At 39.3% G+C, this 23,829-nt stretch overlaps 1 protein-coding gene across 1 annotated transcript in view; it reads right to left on the bottom strand.

Annotated features, from left to right (window-relative positions):
- The window catches only part of NUP205 (nucleoporin 205), a 68,529-nt gene extending 49,276 nt beyond the window's left edge, over positions 1-19,253 (bottom strand). Inside the window, exons 1-8 of the mRNA XM_037513925.2 lie at positions 19,008-19,253; positions 13,109-13,251; positions 11,555-11,726; positions 8,418-8,562; positions 7,864-8,023; positions 7,215-7,443; positions 4,334-4,498; positions 936-1,111 (exon numbers count right to left, since the gene is read on the bottom strand). Of these exons, the coding sequence (XP_037369822.1) occupies positions 936-1,111; positions 4,334-4,498; positions 7,215-7,443; positions 7,864-8,023; positions 8,418-8,562; positions 11,555-11,726; positions 13,109-13,251; positions 19,008-19,035 (1,218 nt within the window). The 5' untranslated portion in view covers positions 19,036-19,253. The remainder of the gene's footprint in view (positions 1-935; positions 1,112-4,333; positions 4,499-7,214; positions 7,444-7,863; positions 8,024-8,417; positions 8,563-11,554; positions 11,727-13,108; positions 13,252-19,007) is intronic.
- Positions 19,254-23,829: the final 4,576 nt, after the last annotated feature.

Raw genomic sequence — 23,829 nt, 5'->3', positions numbered from 1 at the left:
GGGGCCTCCCCGGTGGCGCAGTGGTTGAGCGCTGGGTTGCGAAGCTGCCCGCGGCTTCTGCGGCGCCGGTTCGATCCCCGGCTGCTCCCCGGCCACCGGAGGAGGGTCCCGCATGGCGCGCAGACCTCTCCTGCCGCCCGCTGCTCCCCTCAGCAGTGTACTTCAGTCCTTCTGCCTGCTCTGCTCCCCGCTCTGGCTCTGGTGAATTCTCTCACCCTCCCGCGCTTCTGACTGTACCCAGTGCATGTATAAACAAAACAAACAAACAAACAAATAAATAAATAAATAAAAAACATGCCTCTATTAAAAAAAAAAAAAAAAGAAGTCTGGAATGGCTCTAAAACCCTTTGTTGGATGAAATTTATAGCTCCATCCCTTTATTCAAAGGAATCCTCACTAGAGATGGGCACCCTTCCCCCTAAACATATTATTTTTAAAAAAGGAAAAAAAGAAATTATAAAAACAATCTTTGCATTAGTTTCTTAAATATTATTTTATTTAAATTCATGCAGAAGCCCATTTATATAGTACAGCTAAGAGTCTAAAAGACTATCTATAAAGCTGTAGATTTTCCACTGTGTCTCCTCCAAATCATGTATAAAAGTATTAAAATAGCATGAATGCAACCTTAGCATGAATGCCTAGGGTACCATGGGGTTAATAATTTTCTACCCAGAGAAACATTTTCATTTGCCCATTATTTTCTCAATAAAAACCATGCTCAAAATCAAATATTTCTTCCTTTTAGCTTATTCTCAGCAAATGGCTCCTCATATTATTTTATTTTCATGAATCACAAACTAATTCACAAGGTGTAACACAACTACTGTCCAATTTTAGTCTGCAATAAAACATTTTATTATTTTTCCAAAACATAAAGTTAGTTGATCAGTTTTTCATAAAATTCTCCAACTACATTTCCTTATTCTCCTTACCTTCATCGGCATAAGTGCAAGGAAATCTGTGATAAGATTATGGATTCTACGAATATAAAATTCCTCCTGATAGAAGTTTTCTGATACCACCACGGATTCAGTGAGGAACAGGAAAACATTGTCAGCAATTGCAAGCTCTGCCATTGCTTCATCTGCTTCTGTGAATTCAGCCAAAGCTAAAAATATATTTAGAAAAACAGCACAGAGAGGAAGAATTATTAAACTAGATTACAATAACTCCTAATACTCTGCTGATGGTTCAAAATTCACATGTTCTCAACCATCTCATATGTGCTACATACAAAATAAGACTGTGCAAAACTATAACTAACTCACAAACCCCAAAGTACTACTGAAAAGGTACATTTGAGAAAAATCACATGCTACTCATAGTAACATCATGGGGGATTTAAAAAATTTACCTTAGAAATGTATAATATAGGGCCTCCCTGGTGGCGCAGCGGTTGAGCGCTGGGCTACAAAGCTGCCCGCAGCCTCTGCAGCACCGGTTTCATCCCCGGCCACCGGAGGAGGGTCCCACATGGCAGGCAGACCTCTCCTGCCACCCGCTGCTCCCCTCAAATTGTACTTTGTCAATCTGCCTGTTCTGCTCCCTGCTCTGGCTCTGGTGAATTCTCCCACCCTCCCGCCCTTCTGACTGTATCCAGTGCTTGTATAAATAAATAAATAAATCTTTAAAAAAGAAAAAAAAAAAAATGTATGATATAACACTGGCATGGTCAGAGCTAATATCAAAGTATTAACATAGTAAAATAATATGAAAGCTTTATCATAATGATATAAACTGGATGATTCAAAAAGTCATGGCTTGTCACTGCATTCCCATGATATAGTTAACAAATTTCTCTGCCCTCTGAATGTAATAAAAATTAATTGATACTCAATTTTTTTGGTAAGAGTATGTAATAGGTGACACTATGTTCTTCCATCAAAAAGTACATTGCTAAAAAAAAATACATTGCTGATTACATCTTGAAAATTTTAATTACAAAATTACTAGGTAATTTTGTGGTAATCTGGGTTTTGGAAAGAACTGCTACAAAACTTAGTCAACCTGACCATCACAGAAACCAGATAGTGTCTCTGTGACACTAAAAGTACATTATCACTGCCTTGAAAAGGGTCAGAAATAGATGTCAGGATAGTCTCAAGCAAGGGAGACAGATGGGTTAGGGTTGTTTGGTTTTGCATTTTGAAATAAAGCCCACATATCTACCTACATCAACACGAACTTCTTGAGAACAAAATAGTTTAATTTTTTATTATGACTAATGATGATAAATAAAATTATTAATTAATGCTACTAAAATATTAATAACAACTATTAATTCTAGCCCTTCACTTGAATTCACAAATATTGCAATTAAAGTTGCAAGATTTTAAGTTCAATAAACCTCAAAATATATTTTTATAAAACAATATAAGACAGTTGATAAATTTTTCAGAAGTCTTTGATAAGAGTAAAAACTTTGTTAGATTACTTCAAGAAATGATCATTTCTGTAATGTAAGGTATTCACCTTTTCTAGAAATTTTTTAAATAGTAACTATAGTAGTCCCTCCTTATCCAGTTTCATTTTTCATGTTTTCAATTACATACGGTGAACCATAGCATGGAAGGTAATATATATAATAAATAATACTTTGAAAGAGAGACCATATTCACATAACTTATTACAGCATACTTATTTGATTAGTACATACAGCTCTATTTGATTAGTATTCTTATTAATCTTTTATTGTACCTAATTTATAAATTAAACTTTATGCTAAGTATGTACATACAGAAAAAAAACAGTACATATAGGGTTCAGTAATATCCAGTTTCAGGCATCCACTGGGGGTCTTGGAACATATCCCTTGTGGATAGGGAGGATTACTAAAACAGAAAATTGTTATAATTTAAAAATGTCTATTATAATAATTTATAATGGAAAGCTCATTGCCAAAGCTTATAACTAGTATAACCATAGAAAAGAGATTAAGTAGCCAAAGATAACAGGACTTTTAACCAATCTGGATTCCTATTCTTTTCTACTATTCTGTAGCAAACTGTGGTATATTCTACTGTACCTCTCAATACTATAATTCAGTACAATAAATTATAGTATGTGAATTTGATTAACTATCACACAGCTACTTAAAAATTTAAAGGGTAAAAAATTAATTCCAAACAAAGAGGTGAAGCAAACAAAGGCTGATGGTACAGAGTTCTGCAAAAAAAAAAACCCAAAAAACAAAAAACAAAATTCATTCCAGTAAAGTACTTAAAGAAATTTGTAACTGAGAACTGAGAAGACATATTTATAGTTCAGAAAAAGAATTTGGAAATGGGGCCTCCCCAGTGGCGCAGAGGTTGAGCTCTGGGTTGCGAAGCTGCCCGCAGCCTCTAAAGCGCTGGTTAGATCCCCAGCCACCGCGTGAGGTTCCCACATGGCGCGCAGACCTCTCCTGCTGCGCCTGCTGCTCCTCTCAGCAGTGTATTTCATTGGTCTGCCGGTTCTGTTCCCTGCTCTGGCTCTGGTGAATTCTCTCACCATCCCGTGCTTCTGACTGTACCCAGTGCTTGCATAAATAAATAAATCCGCAAAAAAAAAATTTTGGAAATAAAAACACCTAATTAGCCTTCCATCAGCTTTAATATAAAAAACTGGCCAAAGAAAGACTCTTCATAAAATACAACTTTCTGCAATCCCTTTGAGAACAGCATATCACTAGTAAAATGTTCTAGAATCACACAACCGATAAAATACTGGGATCTGTTAACACTCTAGGACTAGAGAACACTGACATGGACTGTAAATTCTAATGAAATTTTTCCAGATGTATCATAAAAATAAGTGGCATTTCCTTGGGCTTCAAATTACAATGAAACCATAATTCTCACTCTGTTGGTGTAAATTACTATTAATATAATTACCTGCATGTACACAGAGAGTAAGCTATGCTAGAGTAGTGGGTAAAGAGATCGCTACAAGTCAGAATTTCATATCGGTTAATCACGGATCCAAATATATCTTTCTAATATAGTGAATTTTAAAAATACTAGCTTTTAATTTGACACAATGTGAAAAAGCAGTTCGTAAAAAAAAAAAATTTAAATAGTAAATTTTAATTAAAAAAGTATTTTGATACTACTGTCATTTCAAAACTTAAAATTTTAAGGAAAAAAGGAAGTTCCAAGAGCACTGACACTGGCTCCAAGAAAGAGAAATATTTCATTCAATTTCTTTGGGGAAACAATGGGGGAAAAAATACATACTCCACTATATTACAAAGTATCATTTAATACAACTCTAGATGTCCTCCTAAACTGTTGCTATATAATTAAACATTGATATGTTGTTTCTCATAACAAGATTACTACAATCAATTTACCAGTCACATCAGGTAGCTGAGAGATTCCCCTCAATGCCAGCGCCCAGGCAAGTCTGACAGTGGCTTGCAGCCCAGGTAGTTTCCAAGGCTGTGAGTCTTGAAGGCGAGAGTGAATTGTTGCAATGTACTGTCTTTCTGTCAACAGGGGAAGTTGATGAATCATATCTGAAAACACAAAAAAGGAGCACTATGCTAAAAAGTAGGAAAATACTCACTTTTGACATAAAGAAGGCCTAAAGGTCAGAAAATCCATGTATTCTCATCAAAAAATTATGACAATTAACATTAATGCTTGACAAACCAAAAGGGACACTATGTGAGAATCGCCCACACACTAAAAATAGAAGGAGAAAGACAATAATCCTAAATTTCAATTTCACTGTGTTCAATGGTTTTCTTAAAGTATACCATATATTTTAAAAAAGTTAAAGAGCCATAATTTTTTTGGTATATAAATTATAAATTATAAATCAATGTCTTTTATAGAAGAAAAAAGATAGAATTTTGTAATATTCTAAATTTAAAATATCACATAGGTGACCAAAACAAAAGATACAAATTACACACAAGTGTCTACTCTGATTGTAACATAAATGAAACAGCCAAATAATTTTCAATTTACAATTCAATTATACTATACTTAAAAGAAGCACAGGGCTCCGAATGCAAACTAAAATAACAGGAAACACCACTGATTAAGAATGTTTCTTTTACTTCATGATTTCTTTTAAAGATTTATTTATTTATGCATACAAGAACTGGGGTACAGGCCAGAGGTGTGGGGAGGGGGGGTAAGGAATGGGGAGCAGAACAGGTGGATTTGCTAAAACACACTGCTGAGGGGAGCAGCAGGCGAGACAGGAGAGGTCTGCTATACTATGTGGGTTAGCTCCCTGGCCAGCTTGCTAGTGCTAAGACTTTAACCCCCACACCACCAGGGAGGCGCTACTTCATTATTTTCTCACATTTCCTTTGGCTATCCTGTGAATACTCACTCAGTCCAGTGGTTCCCAACCAAGAACATATTAATTTCCTGTACTTTTAAATCTTCAACTGTTATATGCACTAATAATCTACTCCTCCCACTTATTAACGAGATATACAGAATGACTAACAAGACCTTACAATTAAAATGAGCTAAACATTATAAGTGCCCAAAATTGATGTAATTTCAAGCTAATGCAAGAACTTCACATCCTAGTCTATGAAACTTCCACGGCATTCCATTTAGCTTTTAAAAGGCCCAGCTCTTAAACTGTCATTAACACAGCCTACCCTGTAATTCTTTGCTTCATTTTATTCAATACAGGAAAGGTGACCAATATCTTAACTGGAGGGTTCTATGAGGACGGGTGTCACTTATTACGTGACATACACTGGACCATGTGACAACTTGATGGAAAGTAAAGGGTAGATGTGTTTTAAATCAGGATAAAGATGGTCATCAAAGATTAGTGGAAAGTATCTACTATCCTTATCTACCTAATGAGAGGAGATTTGGATAATGTAATCAAAAATGGATAGGGATAAATGTTGGAATAATTATAAATATTTATAAATGACAGCAATCTTCCTTTGTAGGAACCATTTTTGAGATCCTTAGTTCTTAAATGTCTTTATGGTTACCAAGTAAACCTGGTGAAGTTTCATCTGAAACGTCACAGAAAATACAAGTCAAAAATAATATGTTACTAAATGTTATAGCTACTCTTTCTTATTTCTCTTGAAAACTTTGAAATGTTAATAAAGAAATAAGCAATTAAGTAAGTCAGGCATGAGTAACTCATAAACATGTATTACATATCCTTTAACACTTGGTTATCCCAAAACCCAAAAGGACAACAGAAACATCTAACAGGTTGCAATTATTTTTAAAATGTGATCTTACATTTTAACATTCAAATATGGGGGGCCTCCCTAATGGCTTAGGGGTTAAGACTCAGTGCTATCACCCCTAGGACCTGAGTTTGACCCCTGACCAGGGAGCTAACCCACAAGACATAGCAGACCTCTCCTGTCTCACCCGTTGCTCCCCTCAGCAGTGTATTTCAGGAGATCTGCCTGTTCTGCTCCCCACTCTGTCTCTGGTAAATCCTCTTACCCACAGCACTTCTGGCCTATACCCCTGTTCTTCTAGGCACAAATAAAAAAATTTGAAAATTTGAAAAACAAATTCAAATATGGGCCTCCCTGATGGCACAAAGGGTTAAGTCTCAGCACTATGAAGCTATCCGCAGCCACTGCAACACAAGTTCAGTCCCTGGCCAGGGAGGTAACCCACATGGTGCAACAGACCTCTCCTGTCTCGCCCGCTGTTCCCCTCAGCACTGTATTGCAGTGGCTCTGCCTGTTCTGCTCCCCACCCTGTCTCTAGTGAATCCTCTCACCCCCCGACACTTCTGCCTATACCCCAGTTCTCGTAAGCATAAATAAAATAAATATTTTTTAAAATATTCAAACACAGGGCCCTCCCCAGTGGCGCAGTGGTTGAGCGCTGGGTTGCGAAGCTGTCCACGGCCTCTGCAGCACCGGTTCGATCCCCAGCTGCTCCCCGGCCACTGGAGGAGGGTCCCACATGGCGCGCAGACCTCTCCTGCTGCCCGCTGCCCCCCTCAGCAGTGTACTTCGGTCCTTCTGCCTGCTCTGTTCCCCGCTCTGGCTCTGGTGAATTCTCTCACCCTCCCGCGCTTCTGACTGTACCCAGTGCTTGTATAAATAAATAAAAATAAATATTAAAAAAAAAAAATTCAAACAGATGAAATGAAAACAAAGGAAACAATATACAACTTATACATTAATAGTTAAAATATCACCCATCTTAAATGTTATCTCCACAATTTTAAGTCTGATTTTAAAAAATAATAAATTTAAAAACCCATACCATCTCGTTCCTCTGTGCCTTGTTCTATAAAACTGATATCAAAGCAGTACAGAAGTGCCATGAGAAGAGCCAGATTCACTATATCCAAGGAGCCATTAGCCTCAACTGTCACTCTTTCCAAATGTCCAATAAGGAGCAGAGTGTCATCTTTGCCTAAAGGTGACTGGCAAGACCAGGCAAAAAGGCTCTCTGCCAGAGACTGCCTGCACTCCTTAATGAGATCAGAAACCTAGAAATAAAAACAGATGGTTATCATTATAAATAAATTGCAATGAAGACTGGTTTTATTCCAAAATATAAATTATCTTTATAAAAGCTAATTAATAAATCTATCTCAATTCACCAAAGACCCTAAATTCTCACCTCTGGAATTCTAAACAAACTATCGTCAATGCCTCATTTTAATCAGATGGGATGACCAATTTCTGGAAGAATTCATTCCAGAAAAAAGAGTTAGAAAGTCACCTAAAGTGACTAGAAAGAAGTTGAAATAGCTGCAAGACAATTTCATTAATGCAGATGCCTATGCACTTTAATAAGCATTATTAATTTTCCTAGGCCTCTATTACAAGAATATTCTAGTTGTCATAACTTTTCTGCCTCCAAAATATGACAGACAACCCATGAATTTATCTCATTGAACCCTTGCCTCTTTGCGATGTTTCTCATTGCCCAAACCTCTTTCACGCTGTAGTTTCTCAAACTCATTGTTCACATCAATCTGAGACACCAGAGTTAGGATTTTATAAGTCAATCCTTGCTCCATCAGCTCATCTGTAAAGCGTGTTGTTATGGAAATCAGCTCTGGGCTGTAACAAAAGGAAATCAATAAAGTTATAATGAACTGTAGTGTTTATACTTCCTCATCAGATGGATACAGCAAACACTCTTTTCACAATAATATGCATTACTGGCAATAACTGGGATGAATTACAACCTAGCTCTTCTTACCTTTTTTAGGTCACTGGCTTCAATAAACTTCTAACCAGACATAAATGAAATGTTTTTTATTTGTAAACATAATTAAGCAGGTTTATACTGTTGTGTCATTCTTGGCAGAATACTGGGGTATTCATTACTTGACTTATGTTACATATTTTACTTAAATTATACATCATAAAGAGAGGTTTTTGTTATTTCTAAAATTATAATTTTTAAAGACATTTCTAACTAACCCCTGGAAATTCTCAGAAGCAAACAGACCTGAGTTCGAGGGTCCATGTCTTTCCACGCCTAGACTGTATTAAAGCTTTCAGGGAATTTGCAATGCACCGCTTTCCGTCCCAGTATAAAAGAACAGCTACTAATCCCCTGGTGAGGCCAGGGAAATGTGGCTGTTGGTGCTCTCCTAAAATAAGAAGTTGAGAAATAATTCAATAAATAAACATACATGTTTATAGGAAAAAAATCACCATAGGCAAAGTTCAGTTCAAAAAATTAGGATCTCAGAGTTTAAGTGGCTCCTCTATTCCAAACACCCATCCGTTGAGTTACTCCTTCCACAACATATCCAAGGGGCCGCCCAACTCAGGCTGGAACATAGCCAATAACATAGACTTCACCATTTTCCAAATTCTCAATTTCCTCTCCATCTGATTTCCATATGCTGGGTGAGAACCTTTTGGTCTCACTGCTGTCCAGTGAACCTAATGTTATTTAACGTCCATTTTACTACACAGGAAATCTTAAAAAATATTTGGAAGTTTCTTCCCCTAGGGTCTTCTCTGAAAATTAAATAAACCTTTTTTACATTTCCAGTTCACTTGCCCTTTTTACAGCTCTTCTCTAAATAACTACCACTTTGTCCCTTTAAAAAGCACAGTTGGGGGGAGGAGAGGACAGTAAGAACAAAAAGGGAAGGAAGCACAAGGGTCTATGGTGGTGGACTGTGGGTGATTTGGCAGTGGGTGCACTATGGTGGCGATATGTGATGGGGAGATATCCAAATATTGCCTCAATTAAAATTTAATTAATTATAAAAAAATACCTAGCCTACAGCTTGTTTCATTTCCTAGGCCTTCCTTCTCCTGTTAGCCAAATCACTCCACTCCCTATTGTTCCCCAAATTCATCTCATTGCTCACACCTCTATACAGACCATTTCTTCTGCGTGGAACCATTCTGTCTTGCTGAATGTACAGCTATTCCACTTGACATAAGCCTACTTATTTTTCAGCAACTACCTGAAGCCTTATGATGTTTTCAAAGATTCTGTACAACCTGAGGCCAACTTAAAATCCTCTTCCCTCTGAATGATCACTAAATCTTGCACAAACACACATTGTGAACTTAATTCTGTCATAATTATTTATGTGTTTTTCAATTACTAGACTATAAGTTCCTTTTTAGTTAGTTGAGGTTTTATTCATCTTTCTATCTATGGAGTCTTAACACAGTATCTTGCCCATGGCAGTCACAGAATAAATGTTTGTTAATGTTCTGAATTAAACTCAACACTCGAGGATATCCAGTTAACATCCTTGTCATTGTATGGGTATACTCCCTCATTCTCAATATTATGCTTCTTCTTTTAATGCAGTCTTCAGTCAAAAGGATTTTGGCAGTTGCATTATTATCTTTAGACATATTAGACTTTCAGATAAAATGCCTACATGGCTTCTCCTCATGGCTCCCTTATTATAATTAAAATTAATTTATTTTATGAAAATTTTAATCTTTAGATAGCAGCCAAAGAGACGATTTCAAAATTCTTCCAGATTATATAACTCTTCTGCTTAAAGTTCTTGTTAACAACTTCTCACTGCAATTAAAATAAAATCCAAATTAACTTTCATGGCCTGCAAGCTTAAGTATGACCAGACTTTTGCTCTATCCTTCTTCCTTCACACTCCCTGTCTCTTGTGATACTCCAGCCACAATAGATGCTCTTTGAATCTTTTAGCTCTTGAAGTCTGTTCTGCCTGGAACATCCTTCAGCAACTCTGGCACCTTGTCATCCTGCAGGTCTCAGGTCAAATATCCAAATATTAGATACGGCTTCTCTAAGTCCCTATTTAAAGCAATTCCCTCCTAGCCCCCATCTCTACTTCTTATAGCCTTGCTTTATTTTTTACCTAAGACTCAGTAATGAAATTCTTATTTTGTACCTACTCATGGTCTGAATCACTCTCAAGAAGAAATTCCAAAAAAGCAGTAACATTACCTTCTCACTTTGTTTTTTTTTTTATTATTATTATTTATTTGTTTGTTTGTTTTGTTTATACATGCACTGGGTACAGTCAGAAGCGCGGTAGGGTGAGAGAATTCACCAGAGCCAGAGCGGGGAGCAGAGCAGGCAGAAAGACCGAAGCACACTGCTGAGGGGAGCAGCGGGCGGCAGGAGAGGTCTGCGCGCCATGCGGGACCCTCCTCAGGTGGCCGGGGAGCAGCCGGGGATCAAACCGGCGCCGCAGAGGTCGCCGGCAGCTTCGCAACCCAGCGCTCAACCACTGCGCCACCGGGGAGGCCCTACCTTCTCACTTTGTATAAGACAATAACTACTTTGTGTTCTAGACTGCATGTGAGATGCATTATTCTTTGCTAGTTAATTATTTTTAACCACTCTTTTTTGTTTGTTTGTTTTGTTTTTTTTAAAGATTTATTGGGCCTCCCTGGTGGCGCAGCGGTTGAGCACTGGGTTGAGAGGCTGCCCGCAGCCTCTGCAGCGCCGGTTTGATTCCCCGGCTGCTCCCCGGCCACCGGAGGAGGGTCCCACATGGCGCGCAGACCTCTCCTGCTGCCCGCTGCTCCCCTCAGCAGTGTATTTCGGTCCTTCTGCCTGCTCTGCTCCCCACTCTGGCTCTGGTGAATTCTCTCACCCTCCCGCGCTTCTGACTGTACCCAGTGCTTGTATAAATAAATAAATAAAAATAAATTTAAAAAAAAAAAAAATAAAGATTTATTTATTTTATTTATACAAGCACTAGGTACAGTCAGAAGCACAGGAGGGTGAGAGAATTCACCAGAGACAGACTGGGGAACAGAACAGGCAGACAGACAGAGGACACTGCTGAGGGGAGCAGTGACGCGCGGCAGGAGAGGTCTGTCGCGCCATGTGGGATCCTCGCCAGCGGCCGGGGATCAAACCAGTGCTGCAGAGGCTGCGAGCAGCTCCGCAGCTCAGTGCTCAACCACTGCGCCACCAGGGTTGGCCTGATCACTAAACTGAAGTCTTTCCATTCATCAAAGATTATAGAAAGGAGATATTTAAAATATGGTTTTTCATTAAATTACAGCCTTGAAAGTATACTGGGAATCAATCTAAACAGTATGTTAAACTCGAGTGGGTAATTTTATAATTCTGTACTAGTTTACCATAGGTTTGGCTAAATGTCAACCTACCAGCAAGAAGCAGCTCAACAGCTGCCAATTCTCCAATATCAAAAAGGTCACTGAGGATGAAGGCTTCTTTAATGAGCTGCTCGGGAAGAAGTCGGGTTCCCTGTTGACCCTGAATGGCGACTCCCTCTGTACTGGCCTTCTGAACTTTCTCATGTTGTTGAACATTTTTTGGCTACAATGGTAAAAACAAGTAAATAAGACAATGAAACAGAAACAGTCACATTGGTGATGAGGTATTATAGTTTTCTAGAGAAGTTGATTCCTGGAAGGCAGCCAGGTAATAGGACAGAAGTATTTCTTATCAGATAATTTATAATTAGACTTTTGTGAGGTAGTATTTTACACTACTCAGTTTTGTAAAACCACTGCTAACCTCAATTGAAAAATAAATAAATAAATTTTTTGAAAATTGAGAAAATAAATAAAACCATCCCTGGTTCAAGGAAAAATATTTATTTTACAGTACCTTCAACTCTGTATACTAGTACTACCGTCTCAGTAACTACTTCTATCAAACTCTGAACTAAAATTTGTTAATAGTCACATAACATAGTATACAATTTTTCAACTTTCTAAAAAATTTTTCAAAGTATACACTATATGATAAGTGTTAAAAATTAAGTCTTCAAATGAGAACAAATGGATGTATGAACTGTTGAATTAATTAGTAAGCTGATAGTTTATTATTATCTAAAATGCAGTTTTATTCCTAAAAAGGTCTATTGTATTGAAATATTTAATAAATGACATAAAAGTATCAAATTACTAGAAGGATCATAAAATCGTAGAAATTTATGCATTGAAAAAGGTCACAACGATTATTTACTACAACTGCTCTAGTAACAGGTATAAAACTGAAGTCCAGGTTAGTCAGGTGACTTGCCCGTGGTCTTGTAACTCTTTATAGCGCCAATACCAGAACTCAGCTTAACTAGCTCCTTAGCTAAAGGTTCTCCTTATGAACAGAAAAAAAAAAACCTAAAACACAAAAGACCATCTCTAGTAAGGTAAACATAAATTGTTCTTAGATGGCCTTGTTAATCTATGAGAGAAAATTGTCAAACAAGATAAGGCATTCCAAAGATGAAGCCCCTCCACTGAAGAACTCTATTCCTGGTTAAAAAGGATTCCAAGATGCAATGATTGACAATATGCAAGAATTAATTAGTTCAGCTAACACAATTTACATAACATAATAAAGATTTCAACTGTAGAAGAGTGCCTGGACATAAATGAAATCATCAGTTTTACTAAGCTTAGATGTATAACTATAGGTCAGAAATTCTAAGGAGACTCATATTTCTGGAAAATACAAAACTCTCTAAATTGTATTCAAATATTATCATATCTCCTAGCTGGAGAGAAACACAATATTAATGTCTATGGAGAATAAAAGGAAGATAATAACTGCCCACAGGGAAAAATCATACTTTTTGAGAAAACTTGAATGGACAAGGATAGTAACATATTCCATTTACGTGCATTAAAAGTTGACTTGCTCCTGCAATCTTTTTAATAAAGTAAATTCAAAAGGCGAAAAAGAAAATTTCCTACTGGGTTTCTGAACAATGAGATGAAGTCAGGTTTGTGTTTCTTCAAAATCATGTCAAGAAGGTGGACAGCTTCAGGTTGTCTTCTCCAAAGAGCATTTCCCACTGTTTGCCAAATGTCTTTGTAAGGGCCCCACAGACTTGCAGCTTAAAGAAAAAATAAAACCAGCATCAAATAAAACTTATGTAAAGTTACTGCTTATACATTGTAGTCATGCTCACTGTCACTTTCAAATATACAGTTATACAGGCAAAACTCACATTAATATAAAAGCATACTTATCAGAATTTAAGACATATCCAGCAAATAGTTTATAAGTGAAGAAATTGAGATCATGTTTATATTTACCTAGGCAAATTCATCTAACCTCAGCCAAATTCACTGATCTAAAAATATTTAAGCTCCATAAATGAACAGTAAAATATCACAGGGAATATGGGATACAATCCTTGTCTTTAAAAGCTCACACCAAGTTTTATTTCAATAACAATATGAAAAAGGGATATGGGGCCTCCCTAGTGGCACAGAAGGTTGAGCACTGCACTGTGAAGCAGTCCGCAGCCTCTGCAGCACAAGTTCAATCACCAGCCAGCCAGGGAGCAACCCACATGGCACAACAGACCTCTCCTGTCTCGCCGGCTGCTCCCCTCAGCAGTGTATTTCATTCACTCCACCTGTTCTGTTCCCCATTCTGTCTCTGGTAAATCCTCTCACCCCCTGACCTGTACCCCAGTTCTTGTATGAATAAATAAATAAATCTTAAAAAAAAGAAAGAAAGAGAGAGAGAGAGAGAGAGAGAGAGAGAGAGAGAGAGAGAAAGCAAGAAAGCAAGCAAGGGCCTCCCCAGTGGCTCAGCGGTTGAGCGCTGGGTTGCGAAGCTGCCCGTAGCCTCTGCAGTGCCGGTTCGATCCCCGGCTGCTCCCCGGCCACCGGAGGAGGGTCCCGCATGGCGCGCAGACCTCTCCTGCCGCCCGCTGCTCCCCTCAGCAGTGTACTTTGGTCCTTCTGCCTGCTCTGCTCCCCGCTCTGGCTCTGGTGAATTCTCTCACCCTCCCGCGCTTCTGACTGTACCCAGTGCATGTATAAACAAAACAAACAAACAAATAAACAAACAAATAAATAAATAAATAAAAAAGAAAGCAAGCAAGAAAGAAAAGAGAAAGGGATATGATTGTAGCCTCACACAAAAAATAAATAAAGAATTTCAAAAGATCAAAATGATGGCAAAGGTTTCTAAGGGATTGTTGCACACATCTCAGTCCAGGGCATAGACCTGTTCAAGACAACCAAGATCTTCTATTAGATATTAACATTCATTCATTTATTTACCACATCAATGTACTGTGATCATTTATATTCTTGTCTCCTTTTTTAATGGGAGACATACTAAATTAAAGACTCACTACCCCGAAGTCCAAGGTTTATGTTTGCAACAATCAGATATGGTCCCCATGTATGTTTGCAAAAACTCTCAAAGGGAAACTAGTAAAAACCAATCAATCACTCAACAGATGAAACTTAAAACTGTAACATAAACTGTAAAGGATGGTCTTATGCATATTGAACCGCTGAGAAAACACAAAACCATATAGTTACCAGGACCGTAAGAGTGGCATGAAAGATAACTGTAACCTATTAAATGCATTACAATCCTGTGAACAATGCTGACAGAAGGCAATGTACTAAGAAATTTCACTCTAAGGGGTTATGTGCAGGAAAAGCAAAGAATAGAGCAGTCAAATTGGATCATTTATTCACTCAACAAATATTTACTGTAGGCCCTCTATTTGCCAGAGACTATAAAATGAGCAAGACAGAGAGGATCTCAGGCTACATGGAACTTAGAGATTGATGAAACAGATTGAAACCAGAATTCAAAAAGCAATTACCAGTATAACGAAAGCTCTGATGGAGAAGTACAGCATGCTGAGAACACATCTAACAGAGAATCTAACCTACCTGAACGTCAGGGCAAGCAATGATCTATCAGGCCTTTGGATGTGGGGGAGTGGGAATCAGCATGTCTAGGTCTTACACAGAGAGACCACCCAACTCCTGCTTTGTGTACTTGCCAATCCTCTGATTAAAAAAAGTATCATATAAATTTGTAGACTAAAGAATGTGCTGACAAACATGAGCACCCATGCAGATATACTCTCATTAATGAACAGTGAATTGGCATACTAGTTTATGTCTTTTCTGAGTTTGATTAAAGAAAAATCAACTGCTGGGATCCAGTCAACTCTGAGCACACAAACTACCAAAGCAAGAGTTCTGCATCTGTCAAAACAAGGACCAACCCCTGGATCCTAATGACCACTTTGAGGTCCTAGTTGGATGGTGACTAGCTGATTTTCCTAGAGATTCTTTTCTTGACTCTAAATGTGAAGGATAAAGTAGGCTTGAGTCTTAGATTCCAGGCCAACATGGAATTCTTCTTACTAGTAAGAGGGAAATTTGCAAGCAGTAGATGACAAAATAAAACTGGCACTGTAAGACAATGCTGTGATTGCTGGACTCACTAGAATAGCAATTGTCAGGAACAAGGATGATAGCCAAGTCACCACTCAAAGGAGACAGAACCTCAACTTGGATGAGGGCAGTAAAGTAGAAAGGAAAGGTCTGTTGTAGTAGTAGTCAGAATTGGTAACTAATTGGCACAGGATATAAAGGGAAGGTATCAGAAAAGTCTCTAGGTAAATTTGTTCTTGACTTAAAATTGCTCTAAAAAGTAAAGTTTATAAATAAAAAAATACATTTATTTTCACTGATTTTAGAGAAAACTCTAGCAAGTTCACATTTATTTATTCATTCATCATGTATTGGGTAAGGGTACGCTTATAGGGTAGTAAGGAAATACATTCATCATGGAGTCACACCTAAGTTTAACTAACATCCAACATGCACTGTCTTAGAAAGAGGAACACCAGACCCTCAAAGAACTTAAAAGGCTAAGAGAGCCAGAGGACAGAAGAAGGTTTTGGCAAAAGAGGCAAACACCACACCACGCTGGGCGCTTCCAAACCCATGTTAAGGATTTTTTCTTTATCCTAAAAGATCAAGCAAGATAAAGATTAAAAATGTCACAGAAGGGCCTCCCCCATGGCATAGTGGGTTGAGCGCCGCGCTGTGAAGCTGTCCACAGCTTCTACAATGCAGGTTCAATTCTCGGCCCGCCAGGAAGAAACCCACATAGCCCGGCAGACTCTCCTGCCTCGCCCGCTGCTCGCCTCAGCAGTGTCTTCACTCTGTCTGCCTGTTCTGCTCCCCGCTCTGTCTCTGGTGAATTCTCTCATCCTCCTGTGCCTGACCTGTACCCCAGTGTTTGTATAAATAAATAAATCTTAAAAAAAAATTTTTTTAAGTCACTGAATATTTTTAAATATAAGAGCATGTTAACTTTAGTGTTTAAGAGGATGTTGTTTAAGAGGATGGGGACTGAAAAAAGTGGGAGGAGGAAGCGGAATGATGGAAATGTGGAATGTGAAAACAAATTTCTTGAAAGGATTGACTGTGAAGAGGAACAAGAGAACAGCAACTTGACTGAGGCATGAATCAAGAGTAAGGAGAGTATACTGGAAAGAAAAGGAAATAAAGGGGGTAACAAGGAGAAGAGCTTAAAAGAGGAAGTCACAGAGAAACTGATTGAAAAGCATGCAGCTCTGTATAGGATTTTAAGCTTGAGGGTAAAAAAAAGAGTTCATGACTCATGGCTTCTATTTTTTTCTGTGACTAAGATTAGGTTAGAAGAGTATGGAAAAGGTCTGAAATAGTCACTGCTGGGAACAGGTCAGGGTGACCAGACTGTCAAGCAGGGCCAATGGTTGTTTACAAACAAGCCTGTATGTCTACTCAGCCGTGATGATACAGGTCACAATACTAGTAAATATGCAGGCGAATTTCAGCAAATTAAAACTCTACAAACTATATTTCCTCTTCCACAACTCTAAGATGTTTAAATTTTTTTAATTGTGAGTTAAAAAAACTAACATTGAATTTGCTATCTTAGCAGATGTTTTAACATACAATTCAGTAAAGTGCATTCACACTGTAGTAAATAGTTCTCCAGATTTTTTCATCTCCCAAAACTAAGTCTATTCCCGTTAAATAATAACTCCCCATTTTCCCTAAGTACTGGCAACCAAGCTTTGTTTCTATAAGTCTGACGACTTCAGCTATTTCATTTAAGTGGGATCATACAATATTTGTCTTTTTGTGACTTGTTTACTTATAAAGCTAAATAACATTCCACTGTGTGTATGCCACATTTTGTTTACCTGTTGATTCCTCTATGAGCATTTGGGTTGCTTCCCTAGATGTTAAAGTTTTTAAAAAAATATGCTCTTGCTTTTTAAAAATGTTTCCTTTCTATGTTGCCGATTAAAAAGGACTGCTACAAAGCCTTATACACTGTATAAACTCTTTGCAGCTATTGGCAACAACTTTTCCTTCTTCAATGGTCTATGTTTATTGATAGTAACTTAGGAGGAGTGCATACTGAAGAAATGTGTATCACTACACATAAAACATGCACACACTGCTTTTAATTTCATATCTGGGTGCTAGGGGAGGACAGCAATAGTATGGAAGTAACTTCATTACTAACATTCAGATATATCAGAATTGGGGGTAATAAAAATAATATAATAATACTTTGCTTAAGTAGTAGCATGTAATAATTTAAGCATCTATGACAGGCTTAGAATTATTATCTGTATTGCCTCGGGGAAGTTACTTAACTCAATGTCTCTATTTCCAAATTATAAAATAGGATATTTAATAACTACTATACCATAGGTTTATAAATAGAGTTAAATGAGATAAGGCATGTAAAACATTTGATCCAGTGCCTGTAACACAGTAGGTGCCCAATAAATACAACCTTTCCTTATTATAAAATAAACCATCATATTATTTCCGAAATAGTTCGATCTGCAAGTCAGATTTAGACAACTTTTTGAGACTAGCAGTCCCATTAGAGGGAGGACGGGTGGGAGAAAAAGGGAGGCCTGCATAATGAGAAACAGAAAGCAAGGGCACTCGGGAAAAACTTCTCTGCAAACATTTACTACGCAAATATGGTCTTCATTGTGCCCATGAGGTTCAGTGCATCTTAACCCAGGCACTGACATTCTGAGCAGGTGATTCTTAGATTTCAGCACTGCCCCGCCCACTTGGAGCCAGCAGTGCCAGGAACTTTGCCAATCACAGTGCACCCAACTCTGTCAAATTTCCCCGGGAGGCGGTGCCGCCCCAATTTGAGAATCGCCAAAAGAGAACCCACCCCAGATCTCCCAGATTCCTTACCGACTTCTCTACCCAGCCCCGAGGATCTACTGCTTCTAAGGTACGGGAGCATCCAGAGACGGGCCACACCCGCAGAGCGGGGAGTCATCTGAGCTCGAGGCACCCCCTTCCCGCCCCCTTCCGGACTGTACCCCTCACCATCGAAGATACTCGTCTCCTGCAGGATCCCCAATTCCCATAAGGGGCCCAGTGCCTGCTTTGAACATGCGCTCATGGCTGAAAAAGATCTCGGTTTCTCTGGCCTCACTGCCGGAGACTCACAGTATGCAGGCGAAATGCCGGCCCAAGACACAAAAGTGGGGGAGCGAGAGGGGCCGGGCTCAGTCCTGAGCTAGGAGAAACGAAATCCTGGGCCCCACGGGCCAAACCCCCACCCGCCCGCTCTCAAACCCGGGTTCCTGGGCTGGAGCCGCAGCGCTGCCTCGCGCCATTCAAACAGGGGAGGGCGGGACTCTCGTTCCAGAAGCCAGGGGAAAGCGGGCAGCCAGCGTAAATGGGGGCCGGGACCCCGAGGGTCCTCACAGTCTGGATCTCTCCCTAAAGAACCGAGGATCCCCCTGCCCCACAACGTCTCCCGCGCCCCAGCCACACTTACCCGAATTTACCGCCAACAGCGTCGCCATCTTGGAGGCGCACTAACGGCGTCCCCGGGCGCACGGAGGTCCCAGAAAAGGGTGAGGCTGCCCGGCTCGATGCCTGACAGAAAGATCCCACGTTGTCCCGCCCAAAAGGCGTGCCCGACCGTCCCAAGCGAACGCAAGTTCAAAATTCGGCTCTTATCCACAGATATTAATTTTCGCCGGAATTAGTCCCATTCGAATAAGGCGAGGGCAACCCATTGGGAGACGCGAGGCCCTCGGGTTGACGTTGCTGTGCAGTGCATCCTGGGAAATGTAGTTTTTGTAATGACTGAACTAGGCAAGGTGGGACGCAGATACGGAGACCTAGTTATTGAATAGTTATTGAAATGACATTCCTTTGTGATATTATTTTTTTCTATTTTACTTTTCCGCCCTCACCTCCCCCGTTTGTGATACTATAAAACCTTACATTCAAATCATTATCTTCATTTCAAATTAAACTTCCTTGCATTATTTGCTTATTTTGGGCAGGAAAGTGGGGTGAATGGTGTTAAAGCTCAAAAAGCCATTTGATCTGTCACACACCAAGTTTTCATCGCATTTCTATATACAAAGTGTATTGTGCCAACATAGTTGTAGAGCGTGAAACAAATTATCACTTTTTATTATGAAAGTGGCAATACCTGAACTCCACCCCAACAAAGATTATTTCGAAGCTGTTTGCAGATATATTATTTCATAATCACAAATACTTTCCTACCTAAAAACCCCCAAATAGCTGAACCTTCTTTTTTCATTTGCTAAATTTTAATGGGCTAATTTTCAAACTAAAATATTGTCATTATTGGGGGGTGGGGGCGGGAGGGGAGGGATTGGGGTCAGAATGGGGGGGTTGCAATTGTATGGGGAATATAAAAATAAAATTAATTAATTAATTAATTAATTAAATTTGAAAAAAATCAAGAAAAAAATAAAATATTGTCATTATTACTTACTATAATGTGTAGCTATTCATTAGGGTTTTTACATTATATTAATATTATGACATTATTGTAACAGGGTGGTACCCAGGAAAAAGGGGAGGCTCCAGATTCCCTGCCCCACCCAGAGGAGGGATGATGCTGAGCAGGGAGAAGAAGATAGAAAGGAGACTGGAGAAGGAAGGAAGGAGGATGGAGAGCCAGAAAGTGACCTGGAGGAAGCAGGTGGAGCGGCCTCTGCAGTGTGGGTTCGATTCCCAGCTAGCCAGGGAGATAACCACATTATGGGGCAGACCTCTCCTGCCTCGCCCGCTGTTCCCCTCAGCAGTGTCTTCGGTCCATCTGCCTGTTCTGCTCCCTGCTCTCTCTGGTGAATTCTCTCACCCCCCCAACCCCGTGCGCCTCTGACCTGTACCCCAGTTCTTGTATAAACAAATAAAAATTTAAAAAAAAAGAATATCAGGTATATTCAGTCTTTTGAACAAAGAGACTTGAGTGACACAGTATACAATAGGTGGACACCAAATTCATTGGTGATTTGTTGAAAGTCATTGTTATTTAGAGACAAATGTCAGACTGCAATAAAAGTGGGTTTAAAGATTGAGAGGAAGAGAAAAATAAAAGTGAGGGGATTTCTCCTAAAATTTGGTAGAATAGGGAGAATGTTAAGCAGAAACTTGGCAAGAGGTGGCATTCAAAGATTTTCTTTTTTTTTTTTTTAAAGATTTATTTATTTATTTATGCAAGCACTGGGTGCAGTCAGAAGCGCGGGAGGGTGAGAGAATTCACCAGAGCCAGAGCGGGGAGCAGAGCAGGCAGAAGGACCGAAGCACACTGCTGAGGGGAGCAGCGGGCGGCAGGAGAGGTCTGCGCGCCATGCGGGACCCTCCTCTGGTGGCCGGGGAGCAGCCAGGGATCGAACCGACGCTGCAGAACCTGCGGGCAGAGCGCTCAACTGCTGCGCCACTGGGGAGGCCCCTCAAAGATTTTCTTTTTCAGCATAACTATTACAAGCCTTCCCCCTCCACCCGCACACAATTTTTAAGCTCACATAGCACAACACTTCTCTCTATAAAGGAATTCTTTAACTTCCTACAACTCTCCTTCAATCACCCACTACCAGCATTATCTTGCAGGTTTCCTCATTCCATAGCAATTGGGATACTTCCTCACTCCATAGCAATTGAGAACTATTCATTATTCCCCAAGTACAACATGAGTCTTTTGTACTATGTATCATATCAGCAGCGCCTTTGCACCTGCTGTACTATTTGCCTAAAAGGCCCTTCCATCCCTTCTCCATCCTTCTGTTGTCCACTCATTAAGTTAACCTCCCAAACATGATGCATCATCCAAGTCTTAGGGTCTGTGCTAAAGTATCTCCATGATACTCTTCCTTATCACCCCCAACAAATTCAAGGGTCTTTCCCTGTATCCCTATTACATTGTTACCCACCTTATTTATAACCCTATATGCTACGATGATTATCTCTCTACCAAAACTCTTAGTTCCTTATATGATATTGTTGTCAAAGGTCCCCAGTGAATCACATGTCCCTAAATTCAAGTCATTCTGCCACACTGAATCTGGCTGGCCTTATAACTTGCTTGGACCAAAATAATGCAGTGGAAGTGACATTGGGCAAGTTTCAAGTCTGGGATTTAAGAAGCTTAGCTGCATCCACTTTTGCTCTTTTTCTGTCCTGAGACATTTTGGAAGGAAACCAAAGCTAGCCTCCTCAAGGATGATGAACCAGGAGGAGAGAAACCTAGCCTTATTCTAGCTGTTTCAATTATCCCAGCTGAGAGGCCAGGCGGGAGGAGGGCCATCCCGGATCCGCCAGTCCTAGTGGAACCATCAGTTGACCACATGGGTAGGAGAACCCAGCCCAGACTGCAGAATTATAAGTAAATGGCTGTTGTTTTTGTTCTTTTATTATGTTTTGTCTTTTTTTTTTGTTTTCCTTTTTTACTTATTTTTGTTTTGTTTTCATTTCTTTTATGTTGCTGTTTTTATTTTTTTAAGACTTATTTATTTATGCATACAAAACCTGGGGTACAGGCCAGAGGTGTGGGTGTGAGAAGATACATCAAAGACAGAGTGGGGAACAGAACAGGAAGATTGACTGAAATACACTGCTGAGGGGAGCAGTAGGCAAGACAGGAGAGGTCTACTGCATCATGTGGGGATAGACTGGGGATAGAACTCGTGGTGCAGTGGCAGTGGATAGCTTCATAGTGCTGAGATTTAACCCCTTTTTCCACCAGGGAGGCCCATCTTGCTGTTTTTAACTATAGTTTCGCGGCTTGTTGTGTTCAGTAAACTGATTTACTCTTGGACAGCTGCAACTGTGTCTACTTATATTTGTAGTCCATGTTCTTGCCATACCTCTGGCTTGCAGTTACAATTCAGGGAAAATAAAATAAAGTAAAATAAAATAAAATAAAACTTAACAGAGTTTGGTGCTTCTATAATCTACTGGAAGAGAGAGAGAAGGGCACATATAATTGTGGTTAAGAGCACACACTCTAGAGTTTGATTCCCTGGACTCAAATTGTTTCTGCCACTTAGTAGCTGTGCAACCATCTTTATTGAGTACTTTCTATCATCTCTAAATGGGATGTTGATGTTTATATCTGCTTTGTAGATTTGTTAAAAGGTTAATTTGTAAAGTGCTTAGAATGGGCTTGACACATAGTATTAGATGAATATTTGTTAAATAAAACGTACCTATTTTAAGGCAAAATAAGTGCTAAATGGAGGTATGGCCAATTACTTGGTATGATTTAACCAAGTTGTTAACATGCATTACAAATGTGAAAGCACTCAGCAATTAAGCAATCTGTGGTTTATCTAGGGTAACTGACAGGACAGTGTGCCAGTCTAATTGATCCATTATTTGTGACTTCCCTGATTGCCCCAATTAGTTGATTTTGAACTACAGATCCTAAAACCCAGGTATTTAATTTGTTTGGAGTCTCAAAAATGAAAATTAGGGAAAATTACACCAAAGAACTGGCTTTTAAGTAGACAGATGATAGGCTGGTCATGAAAGTGTGTGGGGACAGGGAGTTAAGAGAACAGACCAGTGAGAAAGTGACAAAGTCCAGGGGTTAGTGTTTACAAAACTGCAAAACTCCTCTGGGCAAGGCTTAGAAATTTAGATGAGTTTCAAGTTCTATGACTTTTTTTTGCAGAACCCACCAAATGGATCACCCCAGGCAGCAAAGGTTCACCATTATGTGTTGACCCCAATCTGTGAGCAGTTGTGGCTTTGTACTTGCAAAGCCACTGATATTGGAAAGCGCTCAGTCTCTTGTGGAGTAGAAAATAAACTTGCCCTAGATTTTCCCTAAAACCCACAATCAAAACACAGCACGTAGATCTGATAGAAGTACTTCCCTTCATAGAATGAATATTCCAACAGCCTCTTAACTGGTCTTCCTGCCTCCAGTCTCACCTGTTTTCAATTGAGCCATCTATACTAATCAAAGGGGTCACTCCTTAAACCCTTCAAGTTTTTGACATTTATTCGAAGTCTGTTTGTTAGAATGTTCTTACAAGGCTATTCATGACCTGACTCCTTCAGTCTTCTTAAATTTAATCTCACATCCAAGGTAACTGTGATTAATACAATAGCTACCCCTGAACTTTGGGAGATGTGTTCCAAGACCCACAAAATGGGCTCCTGAAATCCTGGATAGTACAGGATCCTTTATATGCTGTTTTTTCTACATACACATATATACATACAGACGTTAATTTATAACATAGGCAGAGTAAGAGATTAATAACAATAACTAATATAAAATAAATATAATAATATACCACAATAAACATTACATGAATGTGGTT

This window comes from Talpa occidentalis, unplaced genomic scaffold (assembly GCF_014898055.3).
Source record: "Talpa occidentalis isolate TD23 unplaced genomic scaffold, MPIMG_talOcc4v2.1, whole genome shotgun sequence".
Classification (NCBI taxonomy): domain Eukaryota; kingdom Metazoa; phylum Chordata; class Mammalia; order Eulipotyphla; family Talpidae; genus Talpa; species Talpa occidentalis.
The sequence above is the reverse complement of the archived record's forward strand: the minus strand, read 5'-3'. Positions and strand labels throughout refer to the sequence as shown.